This window comes from Daucus carota, chromosome 9 (assembly GCF_001625215.2).
Source record: "Daucus carota subsp. sativus chromosome 9, DH1 v3.0, whole genome shotgun sequence".
Classification (NCBI taxonomy): Eukaryota; Viridiplantae; Streptophyta; class Magnoliopsida; order Apiales; family Apiaceae; genus Daucus; species Daucus carota.
The window spans coordinates 9,269,829-9,290,848 of NC_030389.2; the positions used below are offsets into that span (position 1 = coordinate 9,269,829).

Here is a 21,020-nt window from a genome sequence, read left to right on the forward strand (position 1 = left end):
ATTTATAATTAGATTTATAAGGCTTGTTTTATCTGTAGTTTTAATTTGTGCCCCGATCGAGGGAGTGCCATAGTTGATGGCTTTTTGATCGTATATTGCGATTATATTTGTCGTTTATTAACGATTGTGTCATTTTAGATGACTTTGTTTCAGTGCCTGGCATAATCTTTCATGCTTGATTCTTCCTTTCTTTCCTCCTTTTTTCGCCCTCTTTAATTTTTTATTTCCGCGGACTTTTGTTTTCATCGGGGTTTTCTTTTTCGTCATTGAAGTTTTATTGGCTAAATTTTCGGGGCCATCTCTGCATGACCTTTGGTTAGTCGGTAGACATTTTGAATGAAAGTTTCCCTTTCCTCTTAGTTCCGCGGATTTTGCTTTTCTTTCGAGTGTTTTTTTTTCAGATATCAAAAGTTTTATCTAATTTTTGTGTGGCTTTTCAACATGTCCTTTGATTAGATGAAAGTTTCATGTATGAAAGAAGCTATCCGATCCTTCGGTATTGTATTTCGATTAGACGAATACGATCTACACCTCAAAATGGAGGGAAATGAAGATGAAGGTAAAGACACGGACAATAATAAGTTGAAAATGATAATGATCCAAATTTTGATCAGTTTTGAAAAGAAATATGAAATAATTTATTTCAACTTAGATATTTGAATCAGTAATGATTTCAGGCCATACACCTTTGCCCAATACTACTACTTCCGTGGTTGCACTCAATGTCAGCGATGGTAAACTATGTGAAGAGATTGAAAAAAAGGACATATAAAAGAGGAGGAGGAGGAATGCGGGACATAAATAATTTATAAAGGAAAAATGTATCTATAGATATATAAATTGTCAACAAGGGTAAGCTATTAAAAAATTACATAATATGTACTTAGAAGAGTAATCCCATGCTAAACAACACAAATGTCAACAAGTGTAAGCTATGGAAAAACACTATAAATAAGATGATACAAGGTTCCCAGAAAATCACATTGCAAAGTACTATCTGTGTTTGGTTTTAAAAGAACTAAGATATATCAGCAAAGCATGGCTGTTTATGTTAATGCTACTTCTGGTCCACCAATTGCAAGTACTGCCGTTGCTCGGAGTTCAGCAAATTATCATCCCAGCATCTGGGGAGACAAATTCCTCCCATACTGTAACAACTCCCTCCTGGTACGTTACCATATATTCTCCTTCCGTCCTCCTCAATTGTTTACATTGAAAGACGGGGGCTTGACACGTTTACAAAATATGGGGTCATTTGCATGAGCTTAAAATAAATGCTTCCTAAAGTAAAGAAGTGAAGTAGAAGTTAGAAGCAAGTTAAGACTTATAAATGATTAAATTGTTTGGGAAAGAAGTATAAGTCATTGAACAAAAGTTACTCTGTCCACCTCATTTGTTTACATTGGGGGACGGGGACTCGGCACGCATTCTAATGCTCTCATAAAACGTAGTTTTATAAATTATTTTGATCTTTTTTTGCTTCTGAATAAAAATTTGATGTTTATATTTTTATACAAAGAAAAAAAATTCTAAAATAAGTTATACAACTATGTTTTATATATATGCACGTTAAAATGCGTGTCGAGCAGTGAAAAAAACTATAAAGAAATGAGAGGGACAGAGGGAGTAGTATTCTCTCCTTTTTATAAGTACTTCTTAACTTTTTACACTAACAATACGAACAAGTGCTTCTAACTTGTAAATTCAGAAGCAGGCTTTTAAGCCTGGCCAAACACCTCCATAGTTTGATAAATTATAATATATGTGTGTGCGCGCGCATGCATTGATTACTATACGTGTAATTTGTACTAACAAACTCATGCAACCAGAAAACTGAAGTTGATAACGTAGAGGAGAAACACCTTCAAGGGCTGAAAGAAGAGGCCAAGCAGATGCTGGTTGCAGGGGACACACCTCAGCAGAAAGTAATAAGCTTAATCGATGATATTCAAAGATTAGGTCTGGCCTACCATTTTGAAGCTGAGTTAAGTGCAATATTACAGCACTTGAAGGATAGCTTTCTTCAAGTTTACTGCACCAAAGTTGATGTTGATTTGCATGATGCTGCTCTATGTTTTCGCCTGCTTAGACAGCAAGGACATGTGGTTTCTTCAGGTAGCTTTATTTTTATCAAATCCGACCCTCGTGTCAAACGTACATACTAACATATTTTTAGGTATTTCCACACATGCAGATGTATTCTACAAGTTCAAGGACAACAACGTGAAGTTCAAGGAGAGCTTGGCTGAGGATGTTAGAGGAATGCTAAGCTTGTACGAAGCAGCACATCTCATGGTGCATGGAGAAACTATACTAGAAGAAGCTCTTGAATTCACCACCTCTCACCTTAATCTATATCTGAATTCAAACCTCAACGATCCATTAGCAGGCCTTGTGGGTCGTGCGCTCAAGTATCCCCTCCGTAGAAGTTTAAATAGGCTTGTAGCAAGGCATTACATATCCGTCTACCACAAATTATCTTGGCATAATCAAGTGCTGTTAGATCTGGCAAAACGTGATTTTAATCGAGTACAGGCATTGCATCAGAGTGAGCTCGCGCGGTCCTATTACGAGGTATATCCATATCTATAAATGATATGCGCGAGTCTTGAGCATGTAAAGCCTTCTTGATTCATTTGTATTGAATGAAACAACTTTAATTTGAGGTGGTGGAAAGATCTAGATTTTGCAAATAAACTTTCTTTCGCAAGGGACAGAGTGGTGGAATGTTACTTTTGGATATCAGGCGTGTACTTTGAGCCCCGGTATACGGAGGCCCGAGTATTCCTAACCAAAGTGATTTCCTTAACATCCATTGTTGATGACATATATGATGTCTATGAAACTATAGAAGAACTCCAGCAATTTACTGATGCAATTGAGAAGTAAGTGCAAATTTGGGTGGCCTCTCACATAGAAAAGCAATATATTATTCTTAATATCTTAATATCTGATAACTATTGTTAAATGTTTTGCACTAGATGGGATATCAGGACCATAGATCAGCTGCCAGAGTACATCACCCTTTGTTATCGTCCTCTACTGGAAGTTCTTTCTGAAGCTGAAGAAGAGATAGAAAAGGCAGGAAGGCCATCATACGGCTTTCTTTACGCAAAGGATGCTGTAAATGTCCTAAATGTATAGCAATTACAAAGTGCCCTTTTAAACTTCTGTCCTTTCTAATACATGGTACTTTATTTTTAATTTAAAAGGTTAACAAGAGTCTATTTCGACGAAGCAAAATGGTGTAAAGTACAGTACTTTCCAGAATTCGAATAGTATATGAGTGTTTCACTCATATATCTGGGGGGTACAAAATGTTATCGGTCACAAGCTTCGTGCTAATGGGTGATGTGGCAACTAGAGAAGCATATGAATGGATTTCTAAAGATCCGATAATTGTCAAAGCCTCATCTCTGATTTGCAGACTCAGTGACGACATAGTAGGACATGAGGTCAGACATAGAAACTTTAGGTTGCAGCCGTTATTAATTAAGTAAAATGTTCTGATTAAATTGACTATGGGGTCGTTTGTGTTAGTTTAAAAGAAAGTGATTTCTTACTTAAAGTAAAGAAGTGGAATAATACGAGAAGTAAATTAATAATTATAAGTTATTAGAGTGTTTGGAAAAAAAGATTAAGTTGTAAAGAAAAGCTAGAATTTTTCTACTTCCAACTTCTTTATGACGTTATAAGTTATTAGAGTGTTTGGAATGCCTCAATCCAACAGCAGCTGCAATGCCGTTGCTAATGAGAGTTTTCAATTTGGCACGAGTTATAAATCTTCTTTATGACGGCGGATACACACATGTCTCGGCTCGGACAAAAGAGATGATCACCTCCGTAGTGCTGGACCCTTTTCCTGTATAATGCTTAACCGCTTTCCAGTGTGTTCTTATGGCTTGTTAATTAGTACTGTTGTTTAATAAATGAACTCTATCAGGTGAGATCTCGTCGTAGAAATGATCAATAATGTAATGGTTGCTTCAGGTGAGAATTTCCAGTGTCACTGGTTTGTTTGTGTAAGATAACTTTTATTAATATAAGAGTGTGCAACTACTTTATTATGATCTAAACTGTGTAACAAATTCTCGGCGAGTCTGGACAACGAACAAGGTGTTGCATGTTTTATAATCCATATATAAGTAGAGCAGCTGTATACTATCAACAACTGTTAATGGAGGAATTTGTTAATAACAAATTCGGAGGTCGCTGGAATAATCTAAATATAAAAATAGGAGTTTTGGGTTTTTGGTTGTTTGGGGCTGGACTTAAGAGATGTCTCGACTAGTTAGATGTGTTGGATCCTTTTCGAAGATGCCTGCCTACCCTATTTATAAAGTGATCAAGCCAATGCAGTTCTGTTAGAATTAGGTTTTATTCTCCATGAGTGTTTAGAGATATATTTGGAATTAGTGGATTTTATCTTTTAATCATATATATTCGTTCCAGATTTTGAAGGATATTATTGGGAGATATCGTCTATAATTATTTAGAGATTATCCTCGTTTAACATCGAGGAAATAATTAACTTGGGACTAGGAGTCTAAGATAAATTATTAATAGATTATTATTACGAAATTTGGGAGATCATTGAGCCCGACGAAAATAAGCAATAACAACACCCAATTCTTCAGTGCAGCTTGATGGAGCGGAGAACTAAGCATTCTGAATCTTTCTAATTTCCTGATTCATAGAAAACACTAGAAGTGGAAGATTAGTAGAAATATGTAGAATATGTCGTATATTGCATGTGGGAGATCATTGAGACCCTTAATCATTTTTCTCTGTTTGGAGTTTGATTTTTACCTCACTTCTGCCCTGTAAATAATAATTGTTATTGGTGGTCGTAAATATTAAGCAGGTAAATGGAGGTGAGGGTGACAATCAAACTCTAGACTTTCTAGCACTCTAAGTGGCTTTCACTACTCGAACACTATTTGGTTGCCTAAAAAATATCAATATTCACCGGGAAGTCTATCTTGCCTAATTATAATCTTTCTGAAGAAGGGGCTTGTGATTTTGTTGATTATGTAAAATATGATTCATGGCATTTAAGAGTTTTGAGATATCTATGTTACTTCTAATTTTTCACTTTTTGTTGAATGAGATTTACAGAGGAATTACTTAAAACTTAGCAATGATAAAAGAATAAAAGTAAATTAGTGCTCCTTGAATACACATCGATGAATCAAGCATCAGTTCCACCCTTCTATAACAAGAGTTTGTATTCACTTGTGATAATAAGTTCGATAGCGTGTGTGTTATGTGTATTACAGGCTGATAGACCTGTATACACAGGTCTGCCCATTATGAAAAAATGATTATGAAATTACTGTTGACTAGAAATTAATGTTTGAACCAAGATTCTTTTTCAAGTTCTTCACTTGTTGTAAATCTCTTTATCATCTTTTCATTTGTAGCATGTGATTATTTGATTTTGTGTTCTGGAGTTTTGGCAACACCCTGAATTAAGTTAGGAGAGGAATATTAGTGTTTTTGTCCAGTCTTATTGAACCCTGGCCACACAAGGGCGTTGAATAATACTTCAGCCTATAATATTCCAATTCCTGTCTTTGATGGAGAAAATTATTACTTCTGGAGCATCCGAATGAAGACATATACCTTCAAGCACAAAATCTACGGAACATAGTAGAGGCTGGTTTTACAATTTTAGAAGACATGGAGAGCCTGGCTCAAAATATGTGTTGAAGCAAAATCTATGGAACATAGTAGAGGCTGGTTTTACAATTACCAGGAATGCTGTTGCACTTGTTTACATACAGAGCTTCTTCTAAAATATGTAAATGTGCAGAATTAATGCAGCTCATTATATTAAATTTGATTCAACGTGACTGCAAAAACGGCTTTGTTTCCATTGACAAGTTCTTGCTGCGTGTGGTTAACATTCAAAACAAAAGGCAGTGTCAAAATAATATTTTTTACCAAAACACATCAGGAACATTGCGCGTACACTACAAATTTTGACCTAATCTATTGGCTGACATGAACTATGTGGCATTCTGTTGATGATTTTGATACAATAGGGAGAGAGATAATATATTTGATGGAAACTTATAATTTTATTAATCAAAAGGCTCTTTATATAGAGCTCGTACATATCACATAAGCACGATTAGTGCTACATAATAAGTTTATAGAGTTAAAAATCTTCTCTAATTAAAGAGACATTAAAACATAAAAATATAAACATATGGTCATCATTGACTACTAATGTCTGTGTCCATAAAGTCCTAAAATTAGTGTTGATCAAATGTTCAACATCTTGTTACAATTATTTCACAATATTCATTTCTTTCAAGCAGACATAATTTCAAAACAATACAGTATGATCATATATCAGAAGAAAAAGGTAAAAATTCAACTTAATTGATCATACTGCAGAGCAGTCATGATGGACCTAGAACGCGACCCAATTCAAACATATAAAACTAAACATCCTTTGCTAACGCGACTACAGTAACATAACTAGCTGTTTTCATGTTGTAACCAGTGCTCCATTTTTAAGGTTAGTATTCAGACTCCCCATTGTAACTACAAAAGACTTCTGAATATTATCCAAAGAATTAGCAACGCGACCATCACAGTTCCCTGAAATGTGATTATTTAGGTATCTTTGCTGGTAGTTGAACTGCATTTATTTTTATAGGTTATCTCAAATTTATGTTATTTATATATGTTGGTTAAATTTTGTTATATTTCATGGGTCAATAAGGGGATCATATTTAGAAGAGGAACTATATCTTTATTCATTATGCTCTTACTCTCACTCTCTGAGCACTAAGCTCTAATATTCGCACATTTAGAAAATAACAACATTTAAATCATATTCAAACTAAAACACCAATTTTAAAGATGGGATGCAACAATCTGTTAAGCCCTTGGCACTCTATCATATTGACTCTTGTCTTGTTCCGGCGTACTACTAATTGATTATTTGGCAGATGTGATGTAACAATCTGTTAAGTACAACATTGACTTGTTGTGTGAGAGTTGACAGGATATAAACCGGCCAAACTTGATTTCATATATTAATGAAGTATCAAGCATTTAGGATTAGAATCTACACACAAGTTAACTGAAAAAAAAATCTAGTCACAACATTTAAATTTTTTTATATGTTATCAAGCTAGCTAGCGTTCGATTCGCAATCAATGAGTAGCGTGCTATACAAAAAAGAACATGAACAAATTATTTCACAATATTCATATATTTCAAGCACGCATAACTTCAAACCAATACAATATTATGATATATCAGAAGCAAAAAAATTCAACTTAATTCATACAGAGCAATGATAATGGACCTCAGACGCTATCCAATTCAAACACATAAAATTAAGCATCATTTGCTAACGCGACTACAGTAACATAACTAGCCGCTTTCATGCTCTTAACCACTGTTCCATTTGTAAGAACATTATTCTGACTCACCATCGAAACAACAAAAGACTTCTGAATGTCATCCAGAGAATTAGCAACGCGACCATTACAGGTCCCTGAAAACGAAATTATCTGAAAATTTCCCAAAACATCTACAGACAGGGGATGGGACCTCGAATTACCAATGTCAACTTCTGATACAAGTCCGCTACAACAAAGAACCGAAAAATTCAGAGAATAGTACCTCGCAAATTGTACCAAGGCCTTGATCACATCAGTCCCTGGTTCGAAACTCAGGACCACAGACCATTTCAAGTTCCTTCCACTCAACAGATTGTAATTGGACTCCATAGCCATTTCCTCGGTAGCCCTAACAGCCAACATTTCTGGATTGTAGAAAACAGTTGCAGTCAACGTGACCTCATCCATGGTTATCATACTGACTGCAGTACCCGAAACGATGTCCCCGCTGAGTCTGCCCAATGTGACATTAAACAAGGCAAGAGGACCGTCTTTCGAGCCAGAGAACAAAAACATCCCTGACATAGTAATCAGGCTAAGTGGTTCAGTAAATGTTATCGGAGGAGCCTGAGACCCCATGTGACTCAGATCAGCCCGAAGCACATTTCCACTTCCACAGAGAATAGTGAGATGAGCCTTCTTTGAGCTGGCATAACTGACCACCCAATCAATCAGATCAACGCCACGTGGCACCTTCAAAATAACCGTAATGGGTGCAGAATCCTCTCCTCTGGGTTTATTCCGGGATCCATGAGGGCGTCCAGGACGACTTGCACTCGTGTTACTCACAGCAACACCCCCTGCATTATTAAAAATTGGGCTTGCCCCGTTGATTAAATCGTTTTGCGCGGAATAAGCATGAGGCATATATTGTGTTTGGAGTTGTGACATGAACAGAATTATTGAAGTAATTCATACCGAAAGTAAGATCTGATGAGTAAGGGATTGAGAGCTGAGGCGTGAATGATATGTTCGGAGGAAGTCCTCTAATAACACCGGCTCCGAGCTGAAAATACATGGGTGTATTACAGCTGTAAGACAATACTCTTTCGGTTCCCATTTACTCACTCCATGACAAAATAGGAGCCGTTTTGATGTTTTGCATGTCATTTGAAACGTAAAGAAAACGTATTTTCCAGCATTTTTTTAATATTTTTTTAAAATAAAAATATAGATGTTGAACATTGTTCAGAAAAACAAAATTTGAAAATGATTTATAAAAATGTTTTTTTAGATCAGAGTACGTGCAAAAAATCAAAGTCACGATCATTTTGAAATGAAGAGAGTATTTGTTACTCCCTTTGTCCCATAATAGTGGAAGAGAGGGAGTATTTGACAAAATACTTCCATGACATGTCAAATAATTTCAATTAAATAAATATGTAATTTGAATTGTAACATTAATTATATCTTGGAAATGAAACAAAAATTTATATTTAAGCGGAACTACTTTTCTTGAAATAGCATTTAATGAAATATGCAAAAGATACTCCCTTCGTCCCACAATACATGTCTCTTTTGGAAAAATTACATATATTAAGAAAGTATTAATTAGATAACATTTTCTTACTTGTACCCCTAATAAATGCATGCATGTAGAATCTTATTCAACCCCATTAATTTCCTTCAAAAGAGACTTGTATTGTGGGACAGAGGGAGTAGTTGAAGACAAAATAATTGAAGTACGATTTATTGAATTTCATACTAGTTGCTTACAATTAAATAATGATTGTGATAATTTATTTCAAAGAAATAATATATGTTCATAGAATTGGTAACAGCTAAACAACAATTGTCCAAATTTATCTCAATAGAATGATAACAGCTGAATAATGATTGTCAAAATTTATTTCAATGGAATAATATATACTCATAGGATTGATAACAGCTTAATAATGATTGTCAAAATTTATCTAAATGGAATAATATATACTCACTTGGTTGGTTACAAGACTAATTACTAAAAATTATATGTAAGATAATTAAGCGAATATGGGGAGCGAAATGTGATTATTTAGGTTTTTTGCCAGTAGTTGAATGCATTAATTTTTATAAATTATTTTAAATTTATGTTATTTGTATTTTTTTTTAAAAAAAATCATATTTTATTGATTAATAAAATCAGGTTAAATATCTTTATTAATTTTACTCTTACTATCACCCTATGAGCATTAAGCATTAATATCCTCACATTTAAAAAATAGGAAAATAAACCATATCCGAACTAAAGGACCGGTTCTGAACATACAATGCAACCATCTTTTAAGTCGTTGGCATCTACCACTGGTGTCTTGTTCCGGCATACTATTAAGTGATTATTTGGCAATTTTGATGCTACAATCTAGTAATTAAGTACCATAATGACTTGTCTTGTGAGAGTTGACAGGATATAAATCATTAAAATTCAATTCATATATATGTGAAGTATATCAAGCATTTAAGTTTAGACTCTATACTTACAAGTTAACTAATAAAAAAAATTTCTAGTCACAACATTTCAATTTCTCCTTTGATTTAAATATTTCTTTAACATTACAATACAAGTTTTCATTCATAATCATAGTGCCAAAATATATTACCAAGCTAGCTAGTTTTAGATTCGCATTCAATGAGTAACATGCTATGCATAAAAGAAAATATCACAATTTAGTCAATTGAGGCTAGTGTCTCAAAAAACCATTTATCTCAAGTTCGATCAATATTGTACATTCTTTGTCGTTGGTTCCTTGTCCATAAAATCAACACTAATTCAATTCGACACATCACTTATTTAAGAAACTAAATCAACACAAAATTATAATTATTGGTGCAACACACCCGACTTCCTATATAACAATATGATAATATAAGTATATAATGAAAAACAACATAATATCATACTATTAATATAAGTCAACAATACTTCTACACAGGGATCGTCACACAGGCATGAGTATAAACAATACAATCTACAAATTCAAAGTTATTATAGATCAAAATAACTATTTAAATCTGATTACATCCATTCTGAAAGTTCTCACTAGACCTTCTAAATTGTGCCCTTTCTAGTTACTTAAGCCTCTAGGCATACCCAGACCCTCACGTCGTCTAACAAGTTACTTCGATGAATCTCATCGTTCTCAGATTTCAGTGTAAGATAAAAATACCATAATTGAGCCAAAGCTCAGCAAGTGCAAAATCTCAGATAAATAGAATGAGTGATAAAAGAATAAGACATTTTTGTCAAAAAAAACGTGATAAAAGAACAAGAGGATTAAATAAACAAAAAATCTAAAATAGAAGATTAGTCAACACAAAAGCAAAATTGATCGGTTATAGATGTTGAATTGGAAATTTGATAAGATGCTACGAATTAAGTTGGGTGATTAGCCCATGACATAGCTCTGAACCACATATAATGCGATTCTCAAATATAAAGGATCCTTAGACACACATTGACTTATAATAAAATAATAATTTGGACGAGCATCTCGGTCTCCATCCAATTCCTTCTAAAATATTTTCATGATGAGTGATTTGATTCTTAACTTTTAAATCCAATACTTAACAATGGAAAAATTCCTGAATTTTATTTAAGCAAGCTAAACTGAATTATTATGCCAAGTTTCTAATGGATAGTTGTTAGGGAGAAAAGGGTATATGATCTAGTTTTGTTCAGCGTGGAGACTCAATTTATCAAAGTAAAAATGTTCAAGTTAAGTACAAGGTTTGAGGTTATTGCTAGGTAGGGACAACCAAATAATATTTTGCTAAGTTCTATTAGTGAAAATAAATTCTGGATAGTTCAAGCTAAGGGAAGTTCCAATATATATGTAGTAGGAATTTAATTATCAGGTGTAAAGCCATTATGCTAAGTGTTGGCGTTTAGGGAAATAATCAGAGATGGATACTGTTTGATTACTATGATAGTGAAGTATAGTGTTCTGTGATTTCTTCAATTAGATAAAAGATGTTCAAGTTTCATTATCATCCTACGTGGGGACAAAAGTACTTTACATCTAAAGAATTCACTAGCTAGTCAAATCATCCTGTAATAGGATTCTAGATATAACATACACAATTTAGATTCAGAAGAATGAATCAAGATAGGATAGATTGTACACTCGTCTTACAGGTCTGTGGCTGATAGTTGTGACTTTTAGAATTGAACCTGAACTGGCTCCTTGTCGAGTCTCCTACTCTGACCTATGATCAATAATACTAGAGTAAATACTTATCCTTTGATACTACCCTATATGTGAATTAAAATAAAAGAGTATCAGTAAATAAAGATAGCATTAATTAAATAAATGAATTCTAGCCTCTCTCTTAACCCTAATTCTCTCCCTCTCTCTTATCATAGGCGCTGGGGATTCCATCGGTTTTCACCGGTGGAAAGCCCCGAATCAGTTGATTACTTTGTTTTCTTCTTAGTTTTTGAATAATACTTCTTTTCAGGAAACTTGGATCTAAAACCATCGGAGATTTCGTTGTCTCTCTTCCAAGCGCGTGGGTTTCAGTCCGATTCTTGTTTTTGTGGTTCTACTTCAGATCCAATCTCGGGGGAATTCTTAGATCTAAAACCATCGGAGATTTCGTTGTCTTTCTTCTCTGTTTCAAGCGGGTGGATTTTCAGTCCGATTTCTCTTGAAACTGTGGTTCCGCTTCACATCTAAATTTTATTTATCTTTAGTTATTATTTTGATCTGGTGTAGTCTCTCCTTGGTGAGAGTTAGGTTGTTTCTCTCCTTGGTGAGAGCTTTGGTTTTTCTCTCCTTTGTTTGTGAGAGTATGATCTTTGATTTTGTGATAAAAAATGTCACTACTAGAAAACGGGTAAAATTGACCGTCATATCCGGTCAAATTTAGTTAAATTTGACCGGGTTCGGTCAAATTTAGTTAATTTTGATCGGAAACGGCGGTCAGTCATAGCTTAGTGGATTTTAGCCATCTCCGGTCAAATATAGTTAAAATGACCGGTTAGTTTTGACCATTTAAAGTTGCTGCCAATTTCGACCCGTTTTCGGTCAATTTTGACTATTGTTTTCAAAGTTCAAATTTTCACGAAAATTCAAAGTTCATAGTTAAATAAAATCAGAATCCACTAAAAATAACATCCACAACAAACAGAGAGTTCAAGAAATTAGCATCTAGAAGACTAATAGAAGTAAGTCATCTAAATGGAAGGAAACAACCAAATCAACAGTAAGTCCGGGCTGACGAACACTGAAACTAGCAAGCAAACAAACACCGAGAAAAATCGATGTTATGGACTAAACATACATATATATACATGTATATATAAGAAATCGAGGTTATTACCTGAGATATAGCCATGGATTGAAAGAGTTTTATGACAGAGAATAAACCCTAGTTCTGAAGAGCGGCGTCTGTGAAGAGGCTAATGTGAGAAACGGGGAAAAAGGGGAACTTTAGTTGTATTTATATATTTGGTAAATATGACCGTTTTTGGTCAAACATTAAAATTGACCGGGCTCTGTAAAAAAAACGAACATATGGATTTCTCGGCAGTAGCTACTGGAGTAATATAGAGCAATCAAATAAAACAGAGCAACAAAACATAGTAATTAAATCAATTTAATTTTAAATACTTAAAAAGAAATATTAAGGGCATAATTATAAATTTGGTTAATTTAGTACAAATTATCACAATGAGTATTAATACAAATTTGATTAAACCAAAAATAAATTAAACTAAATCATCATCATCACTTTGGTCATCATCATCCATATCTTCATTTTGATCTTCATTGTCACTTGCAATTTGTTCTTCTTCATAGTCATCCAAATGATTGCTTTCAAACATTGTCAAATCAATAAAAAAAAATTGTGGGATCACGAATAATCACTCTTTCCACATTTGATGATGAAGAATTTAATACCTCATTGTGGAAAGCATCTTCATTTGCTATATTTGTTTCTTTAGATGTCAAACTTTCATTTACTTCTCGACTCTTTGTTATTAGAATTGTGTACCACGATATCCTTCTTCCCGTGTAAATCTCATTTGGTATACCATTGCATAATCCCATGAAGATACAAATCAACTTTCACATCACTATAGGATCTTTGAAATACCTATTTTTACACTTTTGACATGGACATCTCATAAGGTTCATCTTCATCTTCAAGATTATCACAAGCAAATTTAAGAAAACTATCCACACCATTCTTGTATTCTTCCGTCATATATTTCAACTCATTGTATCGACTACGACCAACCCAACTACGATCGGATGTCATCAGCAAAATATACACACAATTCAATATAAATTCAAATAAAATAAAATCACAAAATTCTAATTAACTCATACCTAAAATGTGTACTAATACACACATCTATACTGACTTTATCATACATGAGTACCATCAAACATTTATACCAATTTCAGAAACAGCACTCTACACTAATTTAGAAAAATTTAGAAAACACAATTTAACCTATATAATTATCATAATTAGTTATTGAATTTATATTATTTAAAGGAAAAAAAACTAGTAAAATTTAAATACTAGAATGTGATACTTACTTGATGATCTCAATGATTTGATGAGTAGAATATTATATATATATATATATATATATATATATATATATATATATATATATATATATATATATATATATATATATGACATGGAAGAAGAGAAATGGTGGAAAAGGGAGAATAGAAGAGAGAAAAGGGAAAGCGGTGTAAATGGCCAGTATGTAGTCAATCTGGGAAGGGTAAAATAGACCGACCCCGGTCAAAATAATTACATTTTTGACCGACCCCAATCAAACATATATTTATTTATTTTTTAAAACTTTGTGCGAGAGAATTCTAGCCTAGAAAAGAATTTTGACCGCAAACAAATTTGACCGCGATCGATCAATTTTGATAATGTTATTGAATCAAGCTTTGGCGGGAAATTTCCCTCCATTTTTTGCGGGACCGTCATTTTAAAAATGACCAGATAAATTTGACAGAAAACTAATTTTGACCGTTTTCGGTCAAATATGTGAGCAGTCAAAATTAATCGGTCAATTTTAGTCTTGAGTTGGTGACATGCGAGTTTGACCTTAAATGTGACTGTGTTCGGTCAAAAATAAGGCGGTCAAAAATACCCGGTTTTTCATGTGGTGTGTTAAGAGATTGCAATTATGGTCAATAGCTCAAACATGTTTAACTCCAACCGGATGTGAAGAAGAGGATGCTTGTAAATATCTCATCTTCAACAAATCGCGTGATTCCATGAATAATGGATTAATCAATGATTGTTTCTGTTTTATGTTTGTTCGACGGGACTGCTTTTGTAGATGCCGTATGGCTTTTCATTATTAAATTGATTTTCTACTCAAAAAAATAATAAATGAATTGAATAAATATTAATGAATAAGTGAATAAATAGCTTAAGTAAATAATAAATAAATAAATAACAATTAATTCACCTTATCCTTCACAATTATATGATATTAATTTATGAATATATTTATATATAAATGCATTTGAGCGTGCATTTGGACACATATTACTTATTTAGTAATTTTCCTATATATATTGACATGAATGTCATGATTTAAAGTATCCATGTATAAAATAATATGATATTTGACAATGTAGCAGCAGAATCTCGAGATTGAATTTGTTTAGACAACATGACAAGGTATTCTGATGAAGGGATAAAGGTTCAACTAAACAAAATTCTCTTAATTAACTTTCCAAGGGCAATGATAATAGAAGTTCATTCATCAACTGGTGTGGCTAGAAACAATAGTGGTGCTTTACAAGTGCTACAGATACATTTTTGACCTCGAGTAATGCGTACACATTTGACAATTATAAGATATATAAGCACAGTCCATTTACATCTCTGCACTGACAAATAGTACTGTGATAAGCTTTTTCCTAATGATGTTCAAATTCTCTAACATTGAGCTTGTACAGATGATGGCCGAGTTTCAGGTTCCATGGCCATAGATACCAATTCAAGGTAATTACTTTCTTGCAGCCATCTAGATTTTATCCTTGAGAGAAGACAAACTCTTCTGTGCAACCACTGTTATATATGCAGGAAAAAAAAGCATTTTGCTAATTCTATGCTGTTATTTTGTAGAAACCTTATATTGTGTTTGGTTTTAGAGAAGTGGAGTGCAATGAACAAATTTAAAAGGAAATTATGGAGGCAGGAGGAAAGTTCTTATAGAAAAATGAGTGATTTCAGATTTTTTGTGTTAAGATTCAAAAAGAAAATGGGTAGGTGGAGAAGGGGGAATTTGTTTTCAAAATGGATGTTAAGAACGGAAGAGAGGAAGGAGTGAAAATTTTGATATATGTTCATAGGGTCCGGATCCGGTGCAAAAGTTTGCTACTTAAGTCTTATCCAACAAAAATGGCTTCAGAACCGTTGGATTAGAGAATAAACACCCTGATTTTAAAGGAGCCGCAAACCAAAAAAAACGTAGCCTATCACTTGGGCCGCACCTTTTTTCCGCCGATTGTGCAGAGTAAATGCAGACAACATTCTCTAATATTTTCTTGAAAACTAGTCATGATTTGAGAAAAACAATTGACAGCCACCATAATCTTTTTTATCAAATGGACTTTGTAAAGTCTCAAAATTTAATTTTTTTTCTTGTCTTCTTCATACTTCTTAAGTTTTCTTTGCCAGAAGACGTCGCAAATTTCATTTACAAAGGTTGTGCAAATCAGAAATTTGAGGACCCAATGGGGTTTATTCACAAAATCTCAAAACCCTATTTACAACTTTGATTTCACAGTCAACTATGGCTAAATTCTAAAAGACCACTTCTGGGCAAGGCCAATCAGCCATTTCTGGGCTGTTTCAGTGTATTGGAGACCTCAGTAATGTTGCTTGTAACAGAGAGCTCCGCACGAGCCGCAGAAAAAAGTGCGGCCCAAGTGACGGTCGGGCTGCGCATTTTTTGTGCGGCTCCTTTAAAATCAAGACCGCTTATTTTCTAATCCAACGATTCTGAAGCCATTTGTTAGGTAAGGCTTATATATAGCAAACATTTACACCGGATCCAGATCCACGTTCATAACATAGTTTATATTTGATTCCATTCATTGGTATTTCTTTCATCCAAGCCAATCACAAGTATGATTTCTTCTTTACTCTATCCTGAAGGGGTTAGTATATCAGTTCCATGTGAGTGATATATATTAATTAGGAGGGTTATGATACATGAATCTATTAATGAATGACAATTAGCAGAAGATAAACTTGCACAGATCTGCAAATTCCTTTGCCCCTGCACCAATACAATTGGCCCTATTAAACACATTGGAATAAGTATCCTGATATTTAATTAAGTACTAATTAAAAACTGGGATTTGTTCATAGATCTGCAAGAACAAGGCGAACATACTATGAAAACTGCTGATAGCTAAGGATATATAGAACATAGGCTTAATGACCTTCTAGCCCTCGAAGTATGGGTGGAAGTTCCGAGCCGCCTCGAAGTTTAAAAACGTACATTTCGACCCTCAAAGTATCTTTGTCGTACCTTTTAGCCTTTTTTAAAAATACCGGTATAAATCGGGGGATAAACTTGACAATTCATATTCGGGGTAAAGTTTGGGCGTACATTTTAACCCTTAAAGTTTACATCTCGTTCCTTTTAACCCCTAAAGAATACATTAAAATACATTAGATGTTCCTTTTAACCCTTAATGTTTAATGCTCCTTTTAACCCTCGCGTGTGAAATGTCAACTTTGTCCACCCCGTTATATACCGGTATACACCATAAGGGCTAAAAGGTACGACAAAGATACTTTGAGGGTCGAAAGGTACGTTTTTAAACTTTGAGGCCGAATCAGAACTTCCACCCAAACCTCAAGGGCTAAAAGGTCATTATGCCATATTTGATTCTTCAGTTACAATTTTGAATCATTCTTCCAGCACTCCCTTTTGATTCGACATTGTAAAATTTATTCAGAATTTGAAAATGACGATGTACTTCTCATCATCACCAAGCGTGCGTGGAGTACTTCTCTCCACAACCCTGAAGCATTTCTCTTTACAAACATGGTACACTTCCCTCCAGAAACGTGTAGCACTTCTCTCCATAAACATGGTGCACTTTTCATCAACTTCAAATTTATTGGAGCACTTCTCTCCAAAAACATTTTTCTTGGTGCACTTCTCACCAAATTTTTTTGATCAACCCTTTATAAATATTAAAAAACACTTCTCCCCATGGTGAAACACCTACAAATTTAAAATAAAAATTCTTTCATGGCCACGTGCGCCTTGCACACTCATCTTGGCGTGCCTCTTGTTATTGGATCCTCTTGACCCCCTTCATGTTCTTTCTCAGGAGGTTTGGTTGACCCATCTTCAAAATCCCTTATTTGATTTAGTGTTGGATTGTATCCAAGAGGTTGCATCTCCCTCTAATCAGATTCAATCCTCCATCAACTTGAACTTCTCATGGCGGAAGTCATGACTATAAACTCACATTGACACATCCCTTAAGATTATTAAAGCTCTAATACCATGCTGATGATTTTGATACAATAGGGAGAGAAATAATATATTTGATGGAAGCTTATAATTTTATTAATCAAAAGGCTCTTTATATAGAGCTCATACAAATCACAAAGCACGATTAGTGCCACATAATAAGTTTATGGAGTAACAAATGATCTTCTCTAATTAAAGAGACATTAAAACATAAAAATATAATTGATTCTTCGGCTACAATTTTGAATCAATATATCCCAACACATGATTCACACATTTATGAGCACATATGGGAAATAGATTATGAGGTGGCCGTTGCGGATTTCTATCTTTGTATAATTATACTCGTATACTGTAACGTTGTTAACAGATAGTCGTCTGTTGTTAATTTGGCTGAACAAGTGGTGCCAGAGAGCCATAGCAGAAATGGATGGTGATCCTGCTTAACCAATCATCCCAATTGTAAGGGATGAACACCAAAGGATTGATTACAGCTGTCATCTCCCCTTCATATATGATGATCATACGAAAGTGCAGGAGGTTAGTCTTTTTGTGCGTGCATGTAAATGAACAAACTAAAGGACTAGTCACAAACATGACTACTAAGGAATGAAGCCTGTTGACAGGATTTGCACTGCAGCACTAACCAATAGACGTTGTAAACCCTTACATTATTTTTGGTTTTTTACTTTCTTCTTTCTCCATAAAACTTTTATATAATTTTTCATTCATTCTCTCCACATTCCATTCCATCCAAATGAACACAATCTTAGTTAATAAAAAAACACATTCATTTTATTAACAATTATGATCAACACCTCAAAATCGAGAAAAATGAAGATGAAGAATATTAATTAATTAAGGATCTTAGAATAACATCATCCAGACCATAATAATTACTCCCTCCGTCCCCCTCAATTGTTTACATTGGGGGACGGAGGCTCGATATACATTCTAATGCTTTCATAAAATATAGTCTGATAAATTATTTTGGATTCTTTTTCTTCTGAATAAATATTTACTATCTAAATTTTTATATAAGAAAGAAAAGTTTCAAAAAAAAGTTATGAAACTATGTTTATATCCCTCTCAAAATGCATGTTGACAATGCAGAAAAGTTAAAAGAACTATGTTTTTGCCTGTACATATACAGGCAAAAGTGTAAATTACTCTCATTTACATTAATAAAGCTTCATCTTGTGGCGTTAGTCTTATATGTATCGATCATCCGTTCATCGAGTTGTGTTAGAATTCATCTTGTGGCGTTAGTCTCATATGTATCTTGTGACTTTAAACACAAAGAAAGTTCCAGCATCACTGCCCCCTCATATCTATGAGCTAGGTTAGTTGAGCAGCTGAGCAACAAAAATATAGAGTAGAGCACAAACAACCGATATTAAAATTCAAATAAATCTCCTTATCTTACATTAATAAAAAGCTAACGGGAATAGGATCAATCAATATCGAGGTTATCCTCTCTTTCGTCCGAGTTGAAGAGATAGTGTATCCATCATAATCCTCGTAAAGAAGATTTGTCGCACATGAAAAATTGTAAACGTTTGTTAGCAACCGCCTTGGAACTGCTGTTGCATTGAAGCATTCATGATTCATATCCTTCCACGCATTTGTAAGGCGATTCTGCAGTGATTCATAAGCGATTTCTTTTGGAACCCCGAATTGTTGCATGAAGCACTCAACAGCTGATGGTACATGCGCTCTCTTCCTCTCATTCTGCAATTATTGACGTCAAAAATATGTTATGAACTAAGATGTATACTGGAAACAAGGATGTTGAAGCAATTTTGTTGTTTTCTACAGAGCATAAACCCTAGTACCCTAACTTCAAAATATATGGTATCTAACCTCATGTCCCACGATGTCGTTACCGAGTCGGCCAATTTCAGCTACAGCTCTAAGAATCAAGGGATCTTTCGACGTCCATTCAAATGCTTCTTTAGTTGCCACATTACCCATAAGCACGAAGCTTGTGATTGACAACATTGCCATGCCAGCAGATAAACATGCAACGCCCATGTACTCTTCAAACTTTGGAAAGTAGCCGACATGACACCATTTAGCTTCCTGATGATAATGTCTTACTGTCCTCTTAAACTGCAAACCGATTATATATTAAGGGGTTGTTTGGGTAAACTTAAAAAAGTGCTTCTTTTTTTAAATTAAAGAAATGGACTAGAAGTGAGAAGTAAATTAAGACTCATAAGTGATTAAACTGTTTGGGAAATAAGTAGAAGTCCTGAAACAAAAGCTAGCAGCTTTTTATGCTTCTGGCTTTTTACACAAACAAATCAAGAAAAGTAGAAGTCGGCTTCTTATCGAAAAAACCATGAATACCGTTTGCCAAACAGGCACCACGTATTAAAATAAATAAATAGAAATACTAATATTAAAGAAACAATGTTAATTAAGGTCCGTTCCTCATTCGCTTAAGAGACTCACGGCGTTTTTTGCATGATCGAAGCCGTATGTCAGTCCTCCCTCCTTTACCATCTCTTCTTCGGCTTTAGAAAAAACATCCAGTAAAGCTTGATAACAAACTCTCATGTAATCAGGAAGTTTGTCTAAGCTACTGATATCCCACCGATAAAATAGAGAGTTGTAATTAGAAGAGTACTCTGTTACGGAAGACTTTCCTTTCTTTTTTTTGTGAAGTTACTCAAATTGTACTTAAAGGCTGTTTGCATCAACATAAAGCTGGGGCTTTTTTTTTTGAGTGCAACTAAAAGCTGGGGCTTAATTAAAACTGTTTCTAACTTTAAGCTGAAAAATGTTTGTGTGTGTAATAAGTTAGAAGCAGTGGCGGATCTAGCCAAAAAAATTCACCCAGCTGAAATATTTTTATATACAGACTCATAAATTACAAGAACATCATATCTCATAAATTACAAGAACATCATATCTCAGCTAAACTGTGTTCTGCGATCTCCATAATGTTATTCTAGGCAAACATACAGTAAATATTTTCAATATTAGTTGTTTAATTTTTACCCTCAGATCTTTTACCCAGCTGAAAAAAAAATTCCCTTAAAAGCTATGAAGTTTCACCCAGCTGGAGCTGGGCCCGCTGCATGTACCATCCGTCTCTGCTTAGAAGTCGGCTTAAAGTC

At 34.2% G+C, this 21,020-nt stretch overlaps 3 protein-coding genes across 3 annotated transcripts; 1 reads left to right on the top strand and 2 right to left on the bottom strand.

Annotated features, from left to right (window-relative positions):
- The first annotated feature begins 1,038 nt into the window (after positions 1-1,038).
- LOC108202786 (sesquiterpene synthase 2-like) lies at positions 1,039-3,575 on the top strand. The gene is given in 7 exon segments (XM_064085117.1): positions 1,039-1,167; positions 1,830-2,115; positions 2,195-2,561; positions 2,667-2,885; positions 2,982-3,128; positions 3,213-3,297; positions 3,300-3,575. Coding segments are annotated over 7 exon segments (1,434 nt in total). The 3' UTR covers positions 3,501-3,575.
- A 3,656-nt stretch (positions 3,576-7,231) lies between these two features.
- LOC108202787 (AT-hook motif nuclear-localized protein 15) lies at positions 7,232-12,807 on the bottom strand. Its single transcript, XM_017371325.2, has 3 exons — positions 12,726-12,807; positions 8,343-8,430; positions 7,232-8,224 (listed from the first exon to the last, which is right to left on the bottom strand). The coding sequence occupies exons 1-3, from the start codon at positions 12,738-12,740 to the stop codon at positions 7,359-7,361; spliced, it is 969 nt and encodes a 322-aa protein (XP_017226814.2). The 5' UTR covers positions 12,741-12,807; the 3' UTR covers positions 7,232-7,358.
- A 6,215-nt stretch (positions 12,808-19,022) lies between these two features.
- Positions 19,023-20,488, bottom strand: LOC135149408 (sesquiterpene synthase 2-like). The gene is made up of 4 exons (XM_064085118.1): positions 20,353-20,488; positions 19,759-20,007; positions 19,339-19,626; positions 19,023-19,034 (listed from the first exon to the last, which is right to left on the bottom strand). The coding sequence occupies exons 1-4, from the start codon at positions 20,455-20,457 to the stop codon at positions 19,023-19,025; spliced, it is 654 nt and encodes a 217-aa protein (XP_063941188.1). The 5' UTR covers positions 20,458-20,488.
- Positions 20,489-21,020: the final 532 nt, after the last annotated feature.